Below are 19,992 nucleotides of genomic sequence, written 5' to 3'. Positions count from 1 at the left end.
TATAGCAACAAGTAAAAAATATATATATTTTTTTTAAATTGTCGCTCTTTTTTTGTTTATAGCGCAAAAAATAAAAACCGCAGAGGTGATCAAATACCACCAAAATAAAGCTCTATTTGTGGGGAAAAAAGGACGTCAATTTTGTTTGGGAGCCACGTCGCACGACCGAGCAAATGTCAGTTAAAGCGACGCAGTGCCGGAAGCTGAAATTTCGCCTGGGAATGAAGGGGGTTTATGTGCCCAGTAAGCAAGTGGTTAAACACACCCTGCAAACACGTGTAGTTTATTGATAAAACCACCCCCAATTTATCAGTACTGCCCATCAATTTAAAATTCCGCCTCTTCTGTAGCAATCTGCCCCTTAGACGATATAATTGTTATAGACCTGCCCCTTGCAGAGTGTGCAGCAGCGTGTGGCACAATGTCGGCCTCATTGCGCAGGCGCTGTGTACGGATGAATCACAGCTGTTCAACTTCAGAGATTTTTGGCTCCTCCGTTGTGGTTCGTACTGCGCGGGCATTATCCGCCAGGGGACTTTCATCGGCAGAACACTGGCACCCAGAGACACAGAACTGCAATCTGCCTACATAAACAAGGCAGATCGCTGTTATGATAGGGGGGGGGGGGATAAATTAGTTAAAGCACCTCACACAGTTGACATAAACACAGGTTAGGGACACCCTTTGATCGGCCCTGATGTTAACCCCTTCCCAGCCAGTGTCATTGGCACAGTGACAGTGCATATATATTCATATTTATTTATATTTAGAACTGATCACTTGATTGTCCATTGCAATATTGCGGCCCTGCTATAAGTCGCTGATTGCTGATATTAGTAATAAATAATAAACAATATCCCATAGTTTGTAGACGCTCTAACTTTTGCGCAAACCAATCAACATCAGTTTATTGGGATTTATTTTACCAAAAATATGTAGCAGAATATATAGTGGCCTAAATTGGTTATTGTGAATATTTTATAGCAAAAAGTAAAAAATATACTGTTTGTGAATATATACACACACACACAGGTTTTTTTTTGCATTAAAAATGAAAAAAATAGACATTTTTGAAAAAAATTATATATATATAATTTTTATTTTTCAAAAATGTCTGTCTTTTTTTTAGAGGTGATTAAATACCACCAAAAGAAAGCTCTATTTGTGGGGGAAAAAAGGACATAAATTTTATTTGGGTACAGTGTTGCATGACCCGCAATTGTCAGTTAAATTAACGCAGTGCCTTATTGCAAAAAGTGGCCTTGGTCATGAGGGAAGGGGGGGGTAAATCTCCTGGAGGGCAAGTTGTTAAAAAAAGGAAAACAAATTCAACCACCACACCAAAGACTAATATATATTTCAAATATATTTCAAAGGAAAAAAATAAATAACAAAAGGTATTCAAGAAGGGCATTCTGTGTATTCACTAGTTAGCCCAAATCAGATACCTACTCCAAAATGGCGAAAGTAGTGCAGCCTGTGATGACGTATGTGGCGGTGGCCGCCTGATCACGTTCCCGGAAGAGCAGCCTCAGGAGGAGAGGGCTGGATACGGGAGCTGTCATGTCACCGGTCCGTAGAATGTGGTCACATATAAGACAACGTGCACGGATCGGAGCTGTGCGGGAGATCTGTAGGCAGTACCCGCTGCTGTGCTTCAGTCTGCTCACTCTGTCCTTGTCTACCCTCCTACTGCTCAGGTAACGGGCTCCTTCCTGGGATGTGTCCCCCTCCCTCCCCTATGTATTCTACCTCTGTCAGCCTATCAGACTGGTATGTCGCTTAACCTATGTTATTGTCTGAGTAGTTTACTGCAAATATCCCAGTATAACGTGTACAGAAAACCTCCACAAAAAACACAAATCTTGCTTTCTCGCCCACAAATCCGCACATGCGCTGAGCGCTCTCTTGTCCACAAATCTACACATGCGCTGAGCGCTCTCTCGTCCACAAATCTACACATGCGCTGAGCGTTCTTTCGCGCACATGCGCTGAGCACTCTCTTATCCACAAATCTACACATGCGCTGAGCGCTCTCTCGCCCACAAATCCGCACATGCGCTGATCGCTCTCTCGCCCACAAATCCGCACATGCGCTGAGCACTCTCTCGTCCACAAATCCGCACATGCGCTGATCGCTCTCTTGCCCACAAATCCGCACATGCGCTGAGCGCTCTCTTGTCCACAAATCTACACATGCGCTGAGCGCTTTCTCGCCTATAAATCCACACATGCGCTGGGCGCTCTCTCGCCCACAAATCTACACATGCGCTGAGCGCTCTCTCGTCCACAAATCTACACATGCGCTGAGCGTTCTTTCGCCCACAAAGCCGCACATGCGCTGAGCACTCTCTTGTCCACAAATCTACACATGCGCTGAGCGCTCTCTCGCCCACAAATCCGCACATGCGCTGATCGCTCTCTTGCCCACAAATCCGCACATGCGCTGAGCACTCTCTTGTCCACAAATCCGCACATGCGCTGATCGCTCTCTTGCCCACAAATCCGCACATGCGCTGATCGCTCTCTTGCCCACAAATCCGCACATGCGCTGAGCGCTCTCTTGTCCACAAATCTACACATGCGCTGAGCGCTTTCTCGCCTATAAATCCACACATGCGCTGGGCGCTCTCTCGCCCACAAATCTACACATGCGCTGAGCGCTCTCTCGTCCACAAATCTACACATGCGCTGAGCGTTCTTTCGCCCACAAAGCCGCACATGCGCTGAGCACTCTCTTGTCCACAAATCTACACATGCGCTGAGCGCTCTCTCGCCCACAAATCCGCACATGCGCTGATCGCTCTCTCGCCCACAAATCCGCACATGCGCTGAGCACTCTCTTGTCCACAAATCCGCACATGCGCTGATCGCTCTCTTGCCCACAAATCCGCACATGCGCTGAGCGCTCTCTTGTCCACAAATCTACACATGCGCTGAGCGCTTTCTCGCCTATAAATCCACACATGCGCTGGGCGCTCTCTCGCCCACAAATCCGCACATGCGCTGATCGCTCTCTTGTCCACAAATCTACACATGCTCTGAGCGCTCTCTCGTCCACAAATCCGCACATGCGCTGAGCGCTCTCTCCTCCACAAATCTACACATGCTCTGAGCGCTCTCTCGTCCACAAATCTACACATGCTCTGAGCGCTCTCTCCTCCACAAATCTACACATGCTCTGAGCGCTCTCTCGTCCACAAATCTACACATGCACTGAGCGCTCTCTCGTCCACAAATCCACACATGCGCTGAGCGCTCTCTCGTCCACAAATCTGCACGTGTGCAGTGTGCTTTCCTTCATCCATCACAGAGTCCCTGAGCACAATGCTGCAGTGACAGGGGTGGAGGAGAGTGAACTGTGCATGTGTGGATCTGTGGACAAATAATACAGGATCTCTATGCTCATTTCCATGATGAACGGGGAAGGTATCTTTCCTAGCTTCAGGATGACACAGATCACTCAGGATGCTGTTTTTTTAAGCCAGGCTTTGTGGAAGATATGTTAGGAAGCTTTGTTTCTTTATGCTGTACCATGATTTGTAAACTACTGGGGCCCCTTGGCTGCATGGAAAATCTTATTATAAACGGTAAGGCTTCATGTACACTGCTGCTGGTATACGGACGTTTAGGAAAAGTTAGGTATTTTTTTCAGTTGCCCCTGAACTCTTCTCTGTTATCTTATCAGTACATGACATGTACACTGGGACGTTTATAGGCAGTCGAGTTTAGAAGCATTTTTTACAAAGCAAAAAAATGCGTTCAGGACAGATATTCAGAGGCATTTGAAACGCTTGTAAACGCGGTAACTCACATTTAGCCACGTTTTGATTACAGGTGTTTTTAACAATTTAACCAGTTCCCTACCGAGCCATAGTTATATGACGTCGGCAGGAACTGTCTCTCGCTCCGAGTGTATGTCATATGACATCCTTTGCTTCGCGGCCGCTAGGGGGCATCGCTCGGAAACCCGGTGCGTGTGCCCAGCGGCCGCGATGTCCGCCGGGCACCCGTGATTTCCAGCAATCACGGCAAGACTGAATTCCTGTCAGAGGAGAGGAGACCGATGTGTGTTCCTAGTACAGTGGAACACACATCGGTCTCCTCCCCTTGTGAGTCCCCGCCTCCTACAGTTAGAATCACACACAAGGGAACATATTAACCCCTTCAGCGCCCCCTAGTGTTAATCCCTTCCCTGCCAGTCCCATTTACACCGTAATCAGTGCAGTTTATAGCACTTATCGCTGTATAAATGTGAATGGTTCCAAAAATGTGTCAAAAGTGTTCGATATGTCCGTCGCAATGTCAGGGTCACAATAAAAATTGCAGATCACCGCCATCACTAGTAAAAAAATAAAAAAAAATGTAATAAAACTACCCCCTATTTTGTAGACGCTATAACTTTTGCACAAACCAATTAATATACGCTTATTGCAATTTTTTCACCAAAAATATGTAGAAGAATACGTATCGACCTAAACTGAGGAAAAAAATATATTTTTTAAAAAACAATTGATATTTATTAAATTAAACAGTAAAAAATATTGTTTTTTTTTTTCAAAATTGTTGCTCTTCTTTTGTTTATAGTGCAAAAAATAAAAACCGCAGACCACCAAATGAAAGCTCTATTTGTGGGAAAAAAACCATAGATTTAATTTGGGTACAGTGTTGCATGACCGCGCAATTGTCATTCAAAGTGCGACAGCGCTGAAAACGAAAAATTGGTCTGGGCAGGGAGGGGGTGAAAATGCCCTGTATTGAAGTGGTTAAAAAAAAAAAACGATTCTAAACGTGAACGCGGCAAAACCGATTTTCTCTTTTCGTCCATGGACAGACACAGCTCCTTAAATCTTGACTTGTGGGTTATGTTCCTGTTCTATAGGAGAGGATTCCTCTCCTATAGAACAGGAACATAATCTACAAGTCAAGATTTAAAGAGCTGTGTCTGTCCATGGACGACAGAGCAAAGGATTTTACGGTGAGTACAAAAAATCCTATTTTTTAAACGTTGTTTACTATCTGTCAAATTAAACTGTTCATGAGAGGTTGTAAAACGTCCCGTGTACATTAAGCCTTACAGTCCATTCAATCAAAGTGGTTATTCTTGTTCTTCACTGTGTAACAGGTCTTTTTTTTTTTTTTTTGTAACACTGTATATAGTGTTTTAAACATACTAGCAAAAGTGTACATATTTGGCTTATTGGCTTGGATCTGCAGTGAAAAAGTTGGGACAGTATTGGTAGACACGTTACCAATGTATGTGTTTTGTTTGTTTTTTTTAGTAGAGAACACGCTCGATTTCTGTTTATGTCCACTTAGGACATTGAACCCTCTGTTTGCCCCGTTGACCAATGGCTGGAGGACAGAACTTATAAGGAATCCAAAAAAAAAAAAAAGTTGTTCCTGAAACAGGAACAGAGGGTAAATCTATAATAGGGAGACCTTTAACAGTGAGAGCTGTCTTATGAGGCATGTCTGTGAAATGAATGGGACGTGACCTCACCCTTATACCGCGTACACACGGTCGTTTTTTGTCTTGTAAAAAAACGTTGTTTTTTCTCATGATAAAAAACAACGTTTTCAAACTTCATTTTAAAAAACGACGTTGCCTACACACCATCGTTTTTTCAAAATGCTCTAGCAAAACGCGGTTACGTACAACACGTACGGCGGCACTCTGTTCCATTCAAGCTCGCGTCATAACTTGCTTCTGAGCATGCACGGGTTTAAAAACGTTGTTTTAAACGTCGTTTTAGCCCACACACGATCATTTTTTATGACACAAAAAACAACGTTTTGAAAAACGACATAAAAAATTGAAGCATGTTCGAATTTTTTTTTTGTCGTTTTTCAGAAGACATAAAACAACGTTTTCCCCACACACGGTCATTTTAAATGACGTTTTTAAAAATGACGTTTTTTTTTCATCACAAAAAACGACCATGTGTATGCGGCAATAGAGTTACTATGGGGCTTCCGCTGTCGGACATGTCCTCTGCACACGCCTTCACAGTGAAGCCGCGGCTCACAGCTCAGCGTGGGATTGGGTCAGATCAACTTCAGAAAAGGTATGTATACTGATTTTTTCTTTACAGTGTTAGAAAGGCTGTTAGTTTGTGGATATCTGTAGATGCAGAGATTTTAGTGTTATGCCTTGTACACACGATCGGAATTTCCAATTAAAAAAAAGTCACACTGAATTTTTTCATCTAATATCCCGACCGTGTGTGGGCCACATCAGACTTTTTTCCGTCAGAGTTTAGAAATAGAACATGTTTTCTTTTGTTTTTTTCAATGGGGAAAAAAATCTGATCGGAAATTCCGATCGTCTGTGTGGAACTCCGACGGAGAAAAAAACATGCATGCTCAGAATCAAGTCGACGCATGCTCGAAAGCATTGAATTTCATTTTTCTCGGCTCGACGTAGTGTTTTACGTCACGTTTTGGGCGGTCGGAATTTGGTCTGACAGTGTGTACGCAAGACAGCTTGAACGGAATTCCGACGGAAAATTCCATCGGATTTTATCCCATTGGGAATTAGGGTGGACTTCTACTTTAAGGTTAGGGGTTGGGGTTAGGTTTATTTATTTTTTGTTAGGGTCTTTGTACTACTACTATAGCTTCTTGCACATCCTGTTTGAGCATCTACTTTTTCAGACTTTTTTTTTTTGGTATGTAGTTGCGCGTATCTACGTGCATTTCCACGTATATGCATACGCGCATTTTCGCGCAAATGTGATCTCGCGTTCTCTTTCTGCACAATATGTAAATTAGCATTTGCGCGCATGAGGCATAAATTACTGACCAAAAAGCAGATTTTTCTATTTATTTATTACTGAAGAGTGCATGGCATTTGTTTATGTGCCTGTGTGCATAGGCACATTACAATTAATGGACCTGTATTTTAACTTTAAGTAAAAAAGCTGCAGTGTGCAAGAGGCCTTATAATAATAAATGCAAAATAAATACACAAAAATAACCATAAATAAATTCAATCAAATAATAGTATGTAATAACAAATGATTAACCCCTAACACTTAAAAAATAAAAAAAATAAACACCCCAACACAAATTTTTTTAATAATTAATAATAATGTATTTTCTTTTGTCCGGGTTTGGGTGTTTATTATATTAATAATAAAATTCATGTATTTCTTTTTTTTTTTTTTTTAGGGGTTAATTATTATTTATGTATTAGTACAGGGTTTGACAAATTTGCTTGGAATCTAGGAGCCAGCTAAAAAAGTTAGGAGCCAGAAAACGCGCCCCCGTCCCGACGAGCTTGCGCGCAGAAGCGAACACATACGTGAGCAGCGCCCGCATATGTAAATGGTGTTCAAACCACACATGTGAGGTATCGCCGCGATTGGTAGAGCGAGAGCAATAATTCTAGCCCTAGTCCTCCTCTGTAACTCAAAACATGCAACCTGTAGATTTTTTTAAACGTCGCCTATGAAGATTTTAAAGGGTAAAAGTTTGTCGGCATTCCACGAGCGGACGCAATTTTGAAGCGTGACATGTTGGGTATAAATTTACTCGGCGTAACATAATCTTTCATAATATTAAAAAAAATGGGGATAACTTTACTGTTGTCTTATTTTTTAATTAAAAAAAGTGTAATTTTTTCCCCAAAAAGTGCGCTTGTAAGACCGCTGCGCAAATACGGCGTGACAGAAAGTATTGCAACGATCGCCATTTTATTCTCTAGGGTGTTAGGATAAAAAAATATATATAATGTTTGTGGGTTCTAATTAGAGGGAAGAAGATGGCAGTGAAAAATTACATTAGAATTGCTGTTTAACTTGTAATGCTTAACTTGTAATACCAACGGCCACCACCAGATGACGCCAGCTCACACATCTGGTGGTAATAACTTGTAATACCAACGGCTCACCAGCAGATGGCGCCAGCTCACAAAAAAAATATATATATATATCTTTGAGCAGAATATTGCACAAAAACGTGCGAGTGTGTACAAAAAGAGCTCCAGAACTTTTTTGAGCTTCAGGTGACTTGGAGTGGAGATGTGAACCTCCTCCATGGAGAATCATTTTTTTTTTCTCCTCCAGCATTTTTGAGCTTCAAACTACAAAACGCTGAGGTGTGAACTGAGCCTTACAGTGTGCAGTACGGCTGTAGGTGAAAAAGAAGCCATTGGGGTACAGTTGTAGGTGTTCTATGGAGAGATATAAAAGGGTATATAGTTGGGTGCATGTTTTTGGAAATTGACTATACACTGTGAAATGAATAATTCTGTCACAGAGCAAGGCAATGCTAAAAAGGAGCAGCAAAACAGATTGTGCAACAGATTTATTGCAAGGGTTACGGCTTGTCATAACTGCCTCGTTTGGCTGTTCTGAAGTTGCACGAAGACGTAGTGAATCCTTCCCCTGACTACTTTCCAATTGTGAGTCTGTTTAGAGTGAAAATCTGTCTCTTCTTCAGTAATAGATCCATCCAAGGCCTTTGAAATCTGTTGCAGTTAGCTGCCCAGAAATACAGACATGCAGTCTTTTTTGTAGAGACTTTGCAAAGTGCGAGGCAGTCTACATCCCTGTTACTAATTGCTTGATTAACCACTTAAGGACCGCCATCCTGCACATATACGTCGGCAGGATGGCACGGCTGGGCACATCCACATACAGGTACGTCCTGTACTAGTACCCAATCGCAGGTGCACGCCCGCGACCCGGTCCGAAGCTACGGGACTCGCGGACCCGATCGCCGCTGGAGTCCCGCGATCGGTCCCCAGAACTGAAGAACAGGGAGAGCCGTGTGTAAACACGGCTTCCCCGTTCTTCACTGTGGCGGCAGCATCGATCGTGTCATCCCTTTTATAGGGGGACACAATCGATGACGTCACACCTACAGCCACACCCCCTACAGTTGTAAACACACTTCAGGTCACACATAACCCCATCAGCGCCCCCTGTGGTTAACTCCCGAACTGCAATTGTCATTTTCACAATAAACAATGCATTTTAAATGCATTTTTTTATGTGAAAATGACAATGGTCCCAAAAATGTGTCAAAATTGTCCGAAGTGTCCGCCATAATGTCGCAGTCATGAAAAAAAAATCGCTGATCGCCGCCATTAGTAGTAAAAAAAAAAAAATTGATAAAAATGCAATAAAACTATCCCCTATTTTGTAAACTCTATACATTTTGCGCAATCCAACCGATAAACGCTTATTGCGATTTTTTTTTTTTACCAAAAATAGGTAGAAGAATACATATCGGCCTAAACTGAGGAGGACATTTTTTTTTTATATATTTTTGTGGAATATTTATTATAGCAAAAAGTAAAAAATATTGCATTTTTTTCAAAATTGTCGCTCTTTTTTTGTTTATAGCGCAAAAAATAAATACCGCAGAGGTGATCAAATACCAGCAAAAGAAAGCTCTATTTGTGGGGAAAAAAGGACGCCAATTTTGTTTGGGAGCCACGTCGCACGACCACACAATTGTCAGTTAAAGCGACGCAGTCCCGATTTGCAAAAAGGGGCCTGGTCCTTTAGCTGCATTTTGGTCCGGGTCTTAAGTGGTTAATGTCCCCAAGGGAATTTATGAGATGACATTATGAGGGCCCCCATATAAAATAACTTCCATTTGTCTACCAGCACTGGGCCAACTCTGATGCTGAAATGTCACTTTGTTTCTTCAATTTGCTTACATTGCCACAGCATATAGGAATCTGGCCTAATCAAGGGAATTACCCATTATAGTGATGACAAGGCACAGAACCATTCGGATTGACCCTGTGCCATTTATGATGCAAGCTGTCTATTAGCAGGTACTTCAGGAAAAGGATTTATAAGTATGTTGAAAATTCAATTTTTTGAGTTGAAATGATTGAGGACGGAGTAGAAATACTGTTCGTTTTTTTATTGCTGTGTTGCTATTGGGAATATTCACTCTTTCTAATTCTATGTTTACACCAAAACAGGAGTTGGGAGGAAATCCTCCAATGGGGACACCTATTGAAGAGGAAATTTCCTTCACATTGAAAAGATACCATCACATTCCTGCTCGGTCTACAGGAAGTGGAATCTTCCTAATTAGACTTGCCTGGCAAAAAAAGTCGTTTTAACCCTCAGTTTTAGATACACTTTAAATGAGAAGTATTTTTTTTTTCTTTTGCAGATTTATACCTACCTAGGTGGATGCAGCATCAGTCCTCTGCCGGCTCTAACACTGAGAACTGAGTGTTCAAACACCACCGATCACTCTGTTCTCAGTGTTCCGTGAGCTGAGAGCTGGTGGCTGTCAGTTACCGACTCTCTGCTCTCCTACGCTCACTGGAGCACTGGGCTGTGGAGAGAGCGGCTCGCTGAGAGGCTGAGAAGGGTGCCGGTCCAGGCATGTGGGTGGTTCCCAACTGCGTGGTCGCGATCTTGCCAGAACCTGGACCGGCTCTGTGACATCAGCCAACAGTGCCTGTGCTGTTTAATCTACCCCTCTCTAAACTGTAAAAATTCTGGTTGATCAAGCCACTTCCTGTATCGCGCTCTCTGCGCTGACCACGAAAATCATGGCTACTGAGCCCTGACCACAGTGGTCAGCTTGTATGCTTTTGTCATCCACAGCCCTACTCTGTTCCCCTCACCCCCTCCCTCCCTGTCAGCTCCCACGTCTCTGTCTCCGCCCCCCTTCTGCCGCTAATATTAAAAAAATAAAAGATTGTCACTGCCAGCCCCTCTATTAGAACGATGCATAACACACAGGGTAAATGTTTTTCTAAAACAAAGCTTGTAAATACAGTTTTACAGCTATTTTCAGGCCGGTCACGTGATTCCTGGCCGGTCTCCTACTCCGATCCAGGGCTACAGTGGGAGGGATTGAGCAGCCACATCTCCCTGGCTGACATTAGATGGAGATCTCGGCCCCTCCTGCAGTAGCCCAGGATCGGAGTAGGAGATTGGCCGGGAGTCACGTGACTGGCCTGAAGATGGCTGTGAAACTATTTATAAGCTTTGTTTTAGAAAAACATTTACCATGTGTGTTATGCCTCGTTATAATAGAGGGACAGTGAAATACATTTTTGTGGTAACGCTTTAATTGTCGGCTCTAATCTGCCACAGTTGCGCAAGTACCGTATATACCGGTGTTTATTTGAGTTAACAGAAGACAACTGGATTCTGATAAGGTACTGTGGTCAATTCCTCTGGTTGCTTTATCTTTTTTGCAGCTCCATTATTTTCTCGGTATTCCATGATGAAGCACATCAAAATTGTGCTGTAGTGCAAGTGCATAAATGTGAATCCAGCCTCAGAGTTCTTTTTTTTGCATGAAGTAGTTTTCATGTTCTAACAACATTTTGGCATTGTGTGATTTCTAAGACTTCATTCACACTTGTGCGACTTTTGAGTGCAACTTTGATGCAACGTTGGATGGGTGTGACTTGTCCCTCTGCAAATTAGGATTAATATTGAAGTCTATGGCCCCCAAGTTACATGAAAGTCTGACCAAAGTAGTGCATGAGCTACTTTGAAGTCTCTACAACTTTACATCTCCCATAGATGAATGGCTTTCATTGGAAAACGTGGGGTATGACTTGTCATGTGACTTTGATGTGGGACTTCTCGCATTACAAGTCGCACAAGTGTGGATGGGGTGCAAATCCTTAGATGAAATTAATACTCGTATCCTTTACAGCCAAGCAAGCTGCAATTTTAGCCTCTGTTTGATCCGCTCTTGCCATGGTGTTGCACATGTGATCAGTTACGGCGGCAGCCATTTGATTGCTTGACAGTTCAGTTGAGATCACAAGCAATTGTGACAACCACCATTCTCGGCATACCCTGGGAAACATTAGATCAATGGGTTTAGTTTTGAATCAACTTTTCTAAGCTACCTCTTTATACTTACATTTTGTTTCATTTTTGTTTTTCCAGATATCTTCACATTCTCATGATCTTCTGGTCTTTCCTCGCTGGAGTTGTTACATTATACTGTTCACTGGAACCAGACTCCCTTCTTCCTAATATTCTATTTAATATCAAATACAAACCAAAGGTATGTCATTTGGAGACTTGAACTGCTTTGATTTTAAAAACCGTGCAAAAAAAAAAAATTTGCTTATTAACCACTTCCATACAGGGCACTTATACACCTTCCCGCCCAGACCAATTTTTAGCTTTCAGCACTGTTGCACTTTGAATGACAATTGCGCAGTCGTGCTACACTGTGCCCAAACTACATTTTTATCATTTTGTACCCACAAATAGAGCTTTCTTTTGGTGGTATTTGATCACCTCTGGGATATTTATTTTCTGCAAAAAAAAAAAAAAAGACCGAAATATAAAATATAAAACATTGTAAATAAGTATGTTTTCTCCTTCACTGATGGGCACTGATGGTACTGCACTGACGGGCACTGAAAAGGCGGCACTGATGGGCACCGATGAGGTGGCATTGATGGGCACTGATAGGCGGCACGGATAGGCGGCACAGATGGGCACGGATAGGCAGCACGGATGGGCACTGATAGGTGGCACGGATGGGCACTGATAGGCGGCATGGATGGGCACTATTAGGTGGTACGGATGGGCATAGATGGGCACTATTGTATGTGTTGTTGTACTAATGGATGCCAATCAGTGCCAAACAATGCCTGCCAATCAGTGATGCCCATTGTGGGCACTGATTGGCATCCATTTTTTGTGTCATTGCCATCCCTGGTGGTCTAGGGTGGCATACCTGTGTGTTTTTTTTTTTTTGCATCCCTGGTGGTCCAGTGGGCATCCTCGGGGGGACTGTGCTGATAATCGATTAGCACAAACCCCCCGTCACAGGAGCAGCCAATCGGCTCTCCTCTACTCGCGTCTGACAGACGCGAGTGAGGAAAAGCCAAATACCGGCTTTTCCTGTTTACATCGTGATCAGCCGTGATTGGACACGGGTGATCATGTGGTAAAGAGTCTCTGTGAGAGACTCTTTACCTTGATCGGTGTTGCAGGGTGTCAGACTGACACCCTGCAACAACGATCGCTGCGATCCGCGCCCCGGGGGGCGCGCATCGGCTCAATATCCTGAGGACGTCATATGACGTCCACTCAGGATATTACAACCACTTTGCCGACGTCAATTTGTCATTGGCGGGCGGCAAGTGGTTAATTATAGGAAGTAGTTTTTTTTTCTAAATAAACAGTATACAATCTATATATATAAAACTCAACGTGTGTGTGTGTGTGTGTGTGTATGTATGTATGTATGTATGTTCCAGCATCACGTCCAAACGGCTAAAGATATTAACATGAAACTTGGCACACATGTTACTTATATGTCAGCAACAAACATAGGATAGGTGGTTTAACCCTTACCCACCCCCATTTGCCATGGTCAGGGTTTTCCTTTAAAGTCCCATTCAACTCTATGGGAAATACATGTTACTTCATAACTTCCAAACGGCTGTAGATATTTCAATAACACTTGGTCACATGTTACTTATATGTCCACTTAAACTATAGGATAGTTAATTTATCCCTTAACTACCCCCATTTGTGAGGGTCGGGGTTTTTGTTTAAAGTCCCATGCAAATCAATGGGAAATGTATGTTCCCACATAACTTCTGTACGCCTGGAGATATTTCAATAATACCTGCTACACATATTACTTATATGCCAAATAAAAATATATGACAGTTAAATTAACCCTTACCTACACCCTTATATAAAAGATGGGTATATTTATATTACTATGATTTTCCTCCCCAAAAGGTTAAGATAGGAAGACCGGGCAACGCCGGGTATTCAGCTAGTTTAATATAATTGTTGCTTTACAGAAACAAGTAACTAGTCCTTAATAGTGTCACAATTTAGATTGTAAGCTGTCATGAGCAGGGCCCATCTAACCCTCTTGTAAGAAACTGTATTGTAATCTTGCTATCTGGCTTTTTTTTGTAAAGGGCTGAACAAAAACCGTTGGTGTATATAAATCTTATATAATTATAACCTTTGGGGGCTTGGATCACAAAAGTTGGTCAATACAGTTAAAGGTCCCCTTTGATCAAACTTAAAGTATAACTAAAAGCAAAATTTTTTTTTTTTAGTTTTGGATGGAGTGGAGAGGGATTAGAACACCTGCCAGTTTTTATTGGTGTCTGTGCCACATTAAAGCGGGGGTTCACCCTATAAACCCAAAAAAAAAAAAAAAATTTTTTGTTCTACCATAAAATCGGGCATTGTAGCGCGAGCTACAGTATGCCTGTCCCGATTTTTTTTTCCCCGTACTCACCGTTTACTCGTACATCGAAGATACCGACTCCCCTTGGTGAATGGGCGTGCCTATGGAGACGGAGGATGATTGACGGCCGGCTCTGGCGCGTCACGCTTCTCCGGAAATAGCCGAAATAGGCTTGGCTCTTCACGGCGCCTGCGCATAGCCTGTGCGCAGGCGCCGTGAAGAGCCGAGACCTACTCCGGCTGTCTTCGGGGAGAGTGACGTGCCAGGGCCGGCCGTCAATCATCCTCCCTCTCCATAGGCATGCCCATTCCCCGCGGGAGCCGAAATCTATAATGTACGATTACAAGGTGAGTCCGGGGTTAAAAAAATCGGGACAGGCATACTGTAGCTCGCGCTACAATGCCTGTCTCGATGGTAAAATCATGTCAGTGAGGGTGAACTACCGCTTTAAGGAGATTCAACCTTTCTATTGTTCCTGTTTACCATTATCGTTGAAAGTGAAAGTAAGAGAGTTACCCAAATTTTGGGTTGTCCTTAGAAAAGTAATAGAGGCAAAATCTTCCAATAGGTACACTGGTTCTGGTGGCCTGGGGGGTCCCCAAGGATTTCTCTTGTTTTACAGGGATTTCCTATTTGGCTATGGGACAGGAAGTGAAGGGAAATCTCTGCAATGGGACACAGATGGCAAAAAAAAACCTTCCTTGCTCTATCCAAAATGAAAAACATTTTTTTTGCCTATACAGTGAGGGGAAAAAAGTATTTGAACCCCTGCTGATTTTATACGTTTGCCCACTGACAAAGAAATGATCAGTCTATCATTTTAATGGTCAGTTTATTTTAACAGTGAGAGACAGAATAACAAAAATATCCAGAAAAACACATTTCAAAAAAGGTAAAAAATTGATTTGCATTTTAATGAGTGAAATAAGTATTTGATCCTCTACCAATCAGCAAGATTTCTGGCTCCCAGGTGTCTTCTATACAGGTAGAATTCTACCTGTATTGTGCTCCTAGTCTCAGCTTGTTACCTGTATTAAAGACACCTGTCCACAGAAGCAATCAATCAGATTCCAATCTCTCCACCATGGCCAAGACCAAAGAGCTGCCCAAGGATGTCAGGGAGAAGGCCGGAATGGGCTACAAGAGATGGTGACAAGGACACAGGACAACTTTAGCGCATCAAAGGAACAATGGGAGGGGCCATTTATAGTCAAATCTTGGGTGAGAACTTCATTCCCTCAGCCAGGGCATTGAAAATGGGTCATGGATGGGTATTCCAGCATGAGGACCCAAAACACACAGCCAAGGCAACAAAGGCGTGGCTCGAGAAGAAGCACATTAAGGTCCTAGCCAGTCTCCACACCTTAATCCCATAGAAAATTTGTGGAGGGAGCTGAAGATTTGAGTTACCTAACATCAGCCTTAATATCTCAATGACTTGGAGAGGATCTGCAAAGAGAAGTGGGACAAAATCTCTCCTGAGATGTGGGCATCCCTGCTGGCCAACTACAAGAAACGTCTGACCTCTGTGATTGCTAACAAGGGTTTTGCCATCAAGTACCAAGTCATGTTTTGCGAAAGGGGTCAAATACTTATTTTACTCATTAAAATAAAAATCAATTTATAACTTTTTTGAAATTGCTTTTTTCTCAATATTTTTGTTACTTTGTCTCTTAAAATAAACCTACCATTCAAATTATAGACTGATAATTTCTTTGTCAGTGGGCAAACGTACAAAATCAGCAGGGGATTGAATACCTTTTTCCCTCGCTGTAGGAAGGGAAAAAAAAACGCTCACTGTTACATTTTGGAACATTGTTGTGCCCCTCCGATTTTCAGTCTTGAATTTATTTGGGCTGGTCTGCTTACTACATCTGTAAAGTTGTTGGAACTTTACCTTCTTAAGGGGTCTGTCTCCAAACCTGGGAAAACGAATGCCTAGTACACACGGGGCTTAATGTTGGGAGACATTGGCCAGTGCCGTAAAAACCGACTGACATTCGACCCATGTGTATATCAGCCAGTCTGACTGAAGTCGGCCAAGTATGCTGGAAAACCAGCAGCTGACCGGCTTCCGATCAGCACTGTCAGCCAATGGGGGGGGGGCACGTGCATCTCTCTGTCAGAACACAATAGCACAACGGAGGAGATTGCTGTACTGACGTTGGACTGTTAGTATAGCAGCTGAGTTGAACGAAAAAAAAAAACATTTGTGTGTACCAGGCTTTAGGCTAGTGCATAATTCCTCCCCATCTCCCTTTATAGTTATGAAAGAGGTAGGCTGCAAATTGTGATATAACTGCAGTCCCATGCAGAAGCTTGCTAGAGGGTATAAAAAAAATTAAATAATAAAACAAAGGGACCTTTTTTAGATTGTTTTGGATATTATTAAAACTTTAGTGCTGCCAAAAAAAATAAAAACAACCTTGAAAATCGGCACAAGTAGCTCCTACTGCTGTCAATCCAATCTGTGAGCCGAAAGCAAGGGGAGGGGCCGAGCCACGCTGTCTTTATGTCAATGGACACCCACGGCTCATCTTCCTGAGGAGTGGGCCCGCAGGTGTGCCCCTATAGCAACTGGCCCAGAAGAGGAGGGGCCTCGAGCACCAGTGGAGGTAAGTATACCATGTTTGTTATTTTAATAATAATAACAAAAAAAACCTTTACAATCACTTTAACATAATGCATTATTGTATCTTTAGCAACCTGAACTTCAAGAACTTTTCCCACAAGGACATAGTTGTGCGGTGTGTGGCAAGGTTAAATGTAAAAGACATAGGTAAGGTTGAAAAATTCAATCAATGAATAGTATTTGCTTTAACTTACAGTGACTATTACATAATCGTAACATTTTCTACTGCTTTCAGACCTACTTTGCAGTTAGAAAACTATCAGCCATGGCTTAATTTGAAGGTTCCATCAAAGGTTGATACATCTCTGGCAGAGGTAACATTTTCTAAACTTGACTTCAGACTGTAATGGTAAATACCCTCTGTTCTTATCAATATTCTCAGTGAGAACAGGCTAAAGGTGTTCACTTATATGGCAACTAAAATTGTAAAAGAACATGATCCCTATACCATGCTCCGAAATGTACTCATATACAAACATATAAACACTGTTCAGGCGTATAATACAGACATGCAAAGAATCATTGTTAGTCCCCTTTCACAGGGGCGGACCAATCGGGTCCACCTGTCAGTTTTTTAGGCGGACTCAATTTAACCATCCATTGCCCTCTATGAAGTCGGGGGATGGTAACGGACATGTGTCAGTTGTCAACCGCTGACCTCCGATCCTGATCCGCTAAAAACAGACAGATGGGGGATCTGTTCGCCATCCGTCTAGTGGATTGGATCAGAGGACAGGCGGTTAGTTTCCATCCAACCGGCCATAGAGGAAAGGGGGCTGTGTCCGTGTCTGCTCTGCATAAGTGGAATGGACCGGTTATCCGCCTGCTCAGCGGTGACCAGTGGACAGATCCCCCACTAAGCAGGCGGATCTGCTGCCAAAGTCCACCCATGTGAAAGAGCCCTTAGGCCCGGTTCACACTGGTTCCCTGTGCGATATCGCATGTGTTTTGCACCGCAGATCACATGCGATGTCCGTGCAATGCGATTTCAGCCATACATATAGTATGGCTGATATCGCACCGCATTCAGACCAAACAAGCACAGGACCCTTTTTTTGGTCCGCACCAGAATCGGATTGCATGGGTGTTCACACCTAAGCAATACGATTCATGTCCGAACTGTCAGTTCGCAGTGCGATATGCGAGCTGAAATGGGGGTGTCGTTAACATTGTATGACACTCCCCAGCAGTTCGCATATGGCAGTGTGAACTGCCGTGCGAGTCGGGTGCAAAGCGGGAACGTGTAGTGGATTCGCAGGGTTCTCGCATCGCACCAATGTGAACCCAGCCTTACTTTGTATCTTCTTTGTTTCATTCATCTGCAAGATCAAAGGGATGAGTTTGATCTGCTTATGATATCAGTTAATGCAAGCTATTAAAGGCTGAACTATACCCACCTCTTCACCAGCGAAGCTACATTCTTGAGCTCCCTTGGTGGTTCTGACATCTTCTCCTAGTCTTCTTCTGGGTCCAAGAACATAAAGTGGAGGTTCTGTCAAATTTTTTATTTATTTTTTAAAGCCAGCAGCTACAAATACTGCAGCTGCTGATTTAAAAAAAATGGACACATACCTGTCCAGCTTGCCCGCGATATCGTCAGCCAAGGACGAGCAATCGCTCGTCCCTCGGCTGCACCCGCTGTCATCCGTGGTTAGGGAATCGGGAAGTGAAGCGTTACGGCTTCACTGCCCGGTTCCCTACTGCGCATGTGCGAGTAGCGCACCGCGTGATCACTGGTCCCCACTCTCTCCTGGGAACAGTGTATTTCCAAGGAGACAGCAGGGGGCTGCGGGTAGGGGCGTGTCTGCCGCACGAGTTGTTCCCAGGAAGTGGTTGCAAATACCTGTCTTAGACAGGTATCTGCACCCCCCTCCCCCCTGAAAGGTGCCAAATGTGACACCGGAGGGGGGAGGGTTTCCGAAAAGCGGAAGCTCCATTTTTGGGTGGAGCTCTGCTTTAAGCCATTTTAAGTGATCGTACCGGGTTTGTGTAAGTCTCGAGCATGCGCCAGAGTTATTCATCCTTATACCCGCAAGAAATGTACACTGAGCTGTGCATTCACAGCTCAGTGTACAGTGTCAAGAACATTGCAAACAGGCAGGTAAGAATCCTTTAATTATGTATGTTCTGCAGTAAAAACCTGTCTGTTTGCACATGCACATTTTTTATTTTTTTTTCATGCCAAGTCTAGTTGTTTTTTTTTTATTATTATTATGAATATCAATGTAATTTTAATCTTTAAAATATCATCTTTTGGTTGCTTAGTAATAACACCTTGTGTTTATACTGTATTTACTTACTGTACAGGTATTTGAACTGGTGCTAGAAAACTTTGTTTATCCATGGTATCGGTAAGTACTGTGTACCTTTACTCTATTGATCATTTAAAAAAGAGATAGTAACTTGTTCACATAAGTGATATTACACGGATTATATATGCTATCACATTTTGAATCATTTTCCTGTCATTGAATTCTTATGTTTTTTTTTGTTTTATCATAATCAAATATACCTGCAATTAAAGTGTGTGCATTCAGGGACTGCAGCTAGGGAGGCATATTCCTGTCCGCTGGGCAAAAACTTGAAATGATCAACAGACTGCTTTTACATACCAGAAATAGATTATTATTTTTTTTGGGATACTACAGTCTTAATTCACAACTGTTGTTTTTTTTTTTTTCTGGCAGTGATATTACTCAAGATGAGTCTTTCGTAGATGAATTGAGGCTGGCCCTAAGATTCTTTGCATCTGTTCTTGTGCGAAGAATACAAAAGGTAATTTGTGTGTGTGCTTTTTTGAATGAAGCCAAGAAATATACTCAATATTAATATTTTCCTTTTTACTATGTCTTCTATTTTTTTTTTTACCTTTATTTCCCCTTTTCACGTTTCAAAACCTTGCCTGAAATGGGAGTTACTTGAGTTCCTACATTTGTATACCCCTTGGTGAACAGAGCAATTTTTGCATTTTGTCTGAGCCAACCTTGAAGGTGAACTTAGTTGATTACTTAGAAATCAGCAACTGTCAAGACTATGAATACCTTAGTCAGAAGGGTGGATTTGTCAGGAGTGCAGGAATGCATTAGGGGTTTGCATTGCGCAAAGTGGTATGTGGGGGGGAAAAGCCCCTTTAGACTCCCTACAGCTTCTCCTGCCCCTTCCACAGCCTGGTGTTC

The 19,992-nt window shown here is 42.8% G+C and overlaps 1 protein-coding gene across 2 annotated transcripts in view; it reads left to right on the top strand.

Moving 5' to 3' along the window:
- Nucleotides 1-1,509: 1,509 nt before the first annotated feature.
- The window catches only part of SNX14 (sorting nexin 14), a 112,767-nt gene continuing 94,284 nt past the window's right edge, over nucleotides 1,510-19,992 (top strand). Inside the window, exons 1-6 of one of the 2 annotated variants that reach the window (XM_040350052.1) lie at nucleotides 1,510-1,700; nucleotides 11,895-12,015; nucleotides 16,887-16,963; nucleotides 17,052-17,130; nucleotides 19,124-19,167; nucleotides 19,504-19,591. In XM_040350052.1, coding sequence (XP_040205986.1) covers nucleotides 1,564-1,700; nucleotides 11,895-12,015; nucleotides 16,887-16,963; nucleotides 17,052-17,130; nucleotides 19,124-19,167; nucleotides 19,504-19,591 — 546 coding nt within the window. In that variant the 5' untranslated portion in view covers nucleotides 1,510-1,563. The remainder of the gene's footprint in view (nucleotides 1,701-11,894; nucleotides 12,016-16,886; nucleotides 16,964-17,051; nucleotides 17,131-19,123; nucleotides 19,168-19,503; nucleotides 19,592-19,992) is intronic. The other variant, XM_040350053.1, reaches the window with a different exon arrangement.

This window comes from Rana temporaria, chromosome 4 (genome assembly GCF_905171775.1).
Source record: "Rana temporaria chromosome 4, aRanTem1.1, whole genome shotgun sequence".
Classification (NCBI taxonomy): Eukaryota; Metazoa; Chordata; class Amphibia; order Anura; family Ranidae; genus Rana; species Rana temporaria.
This window is presented reverse-complemented; position numbering and strand designations above follow the sequence as displayed.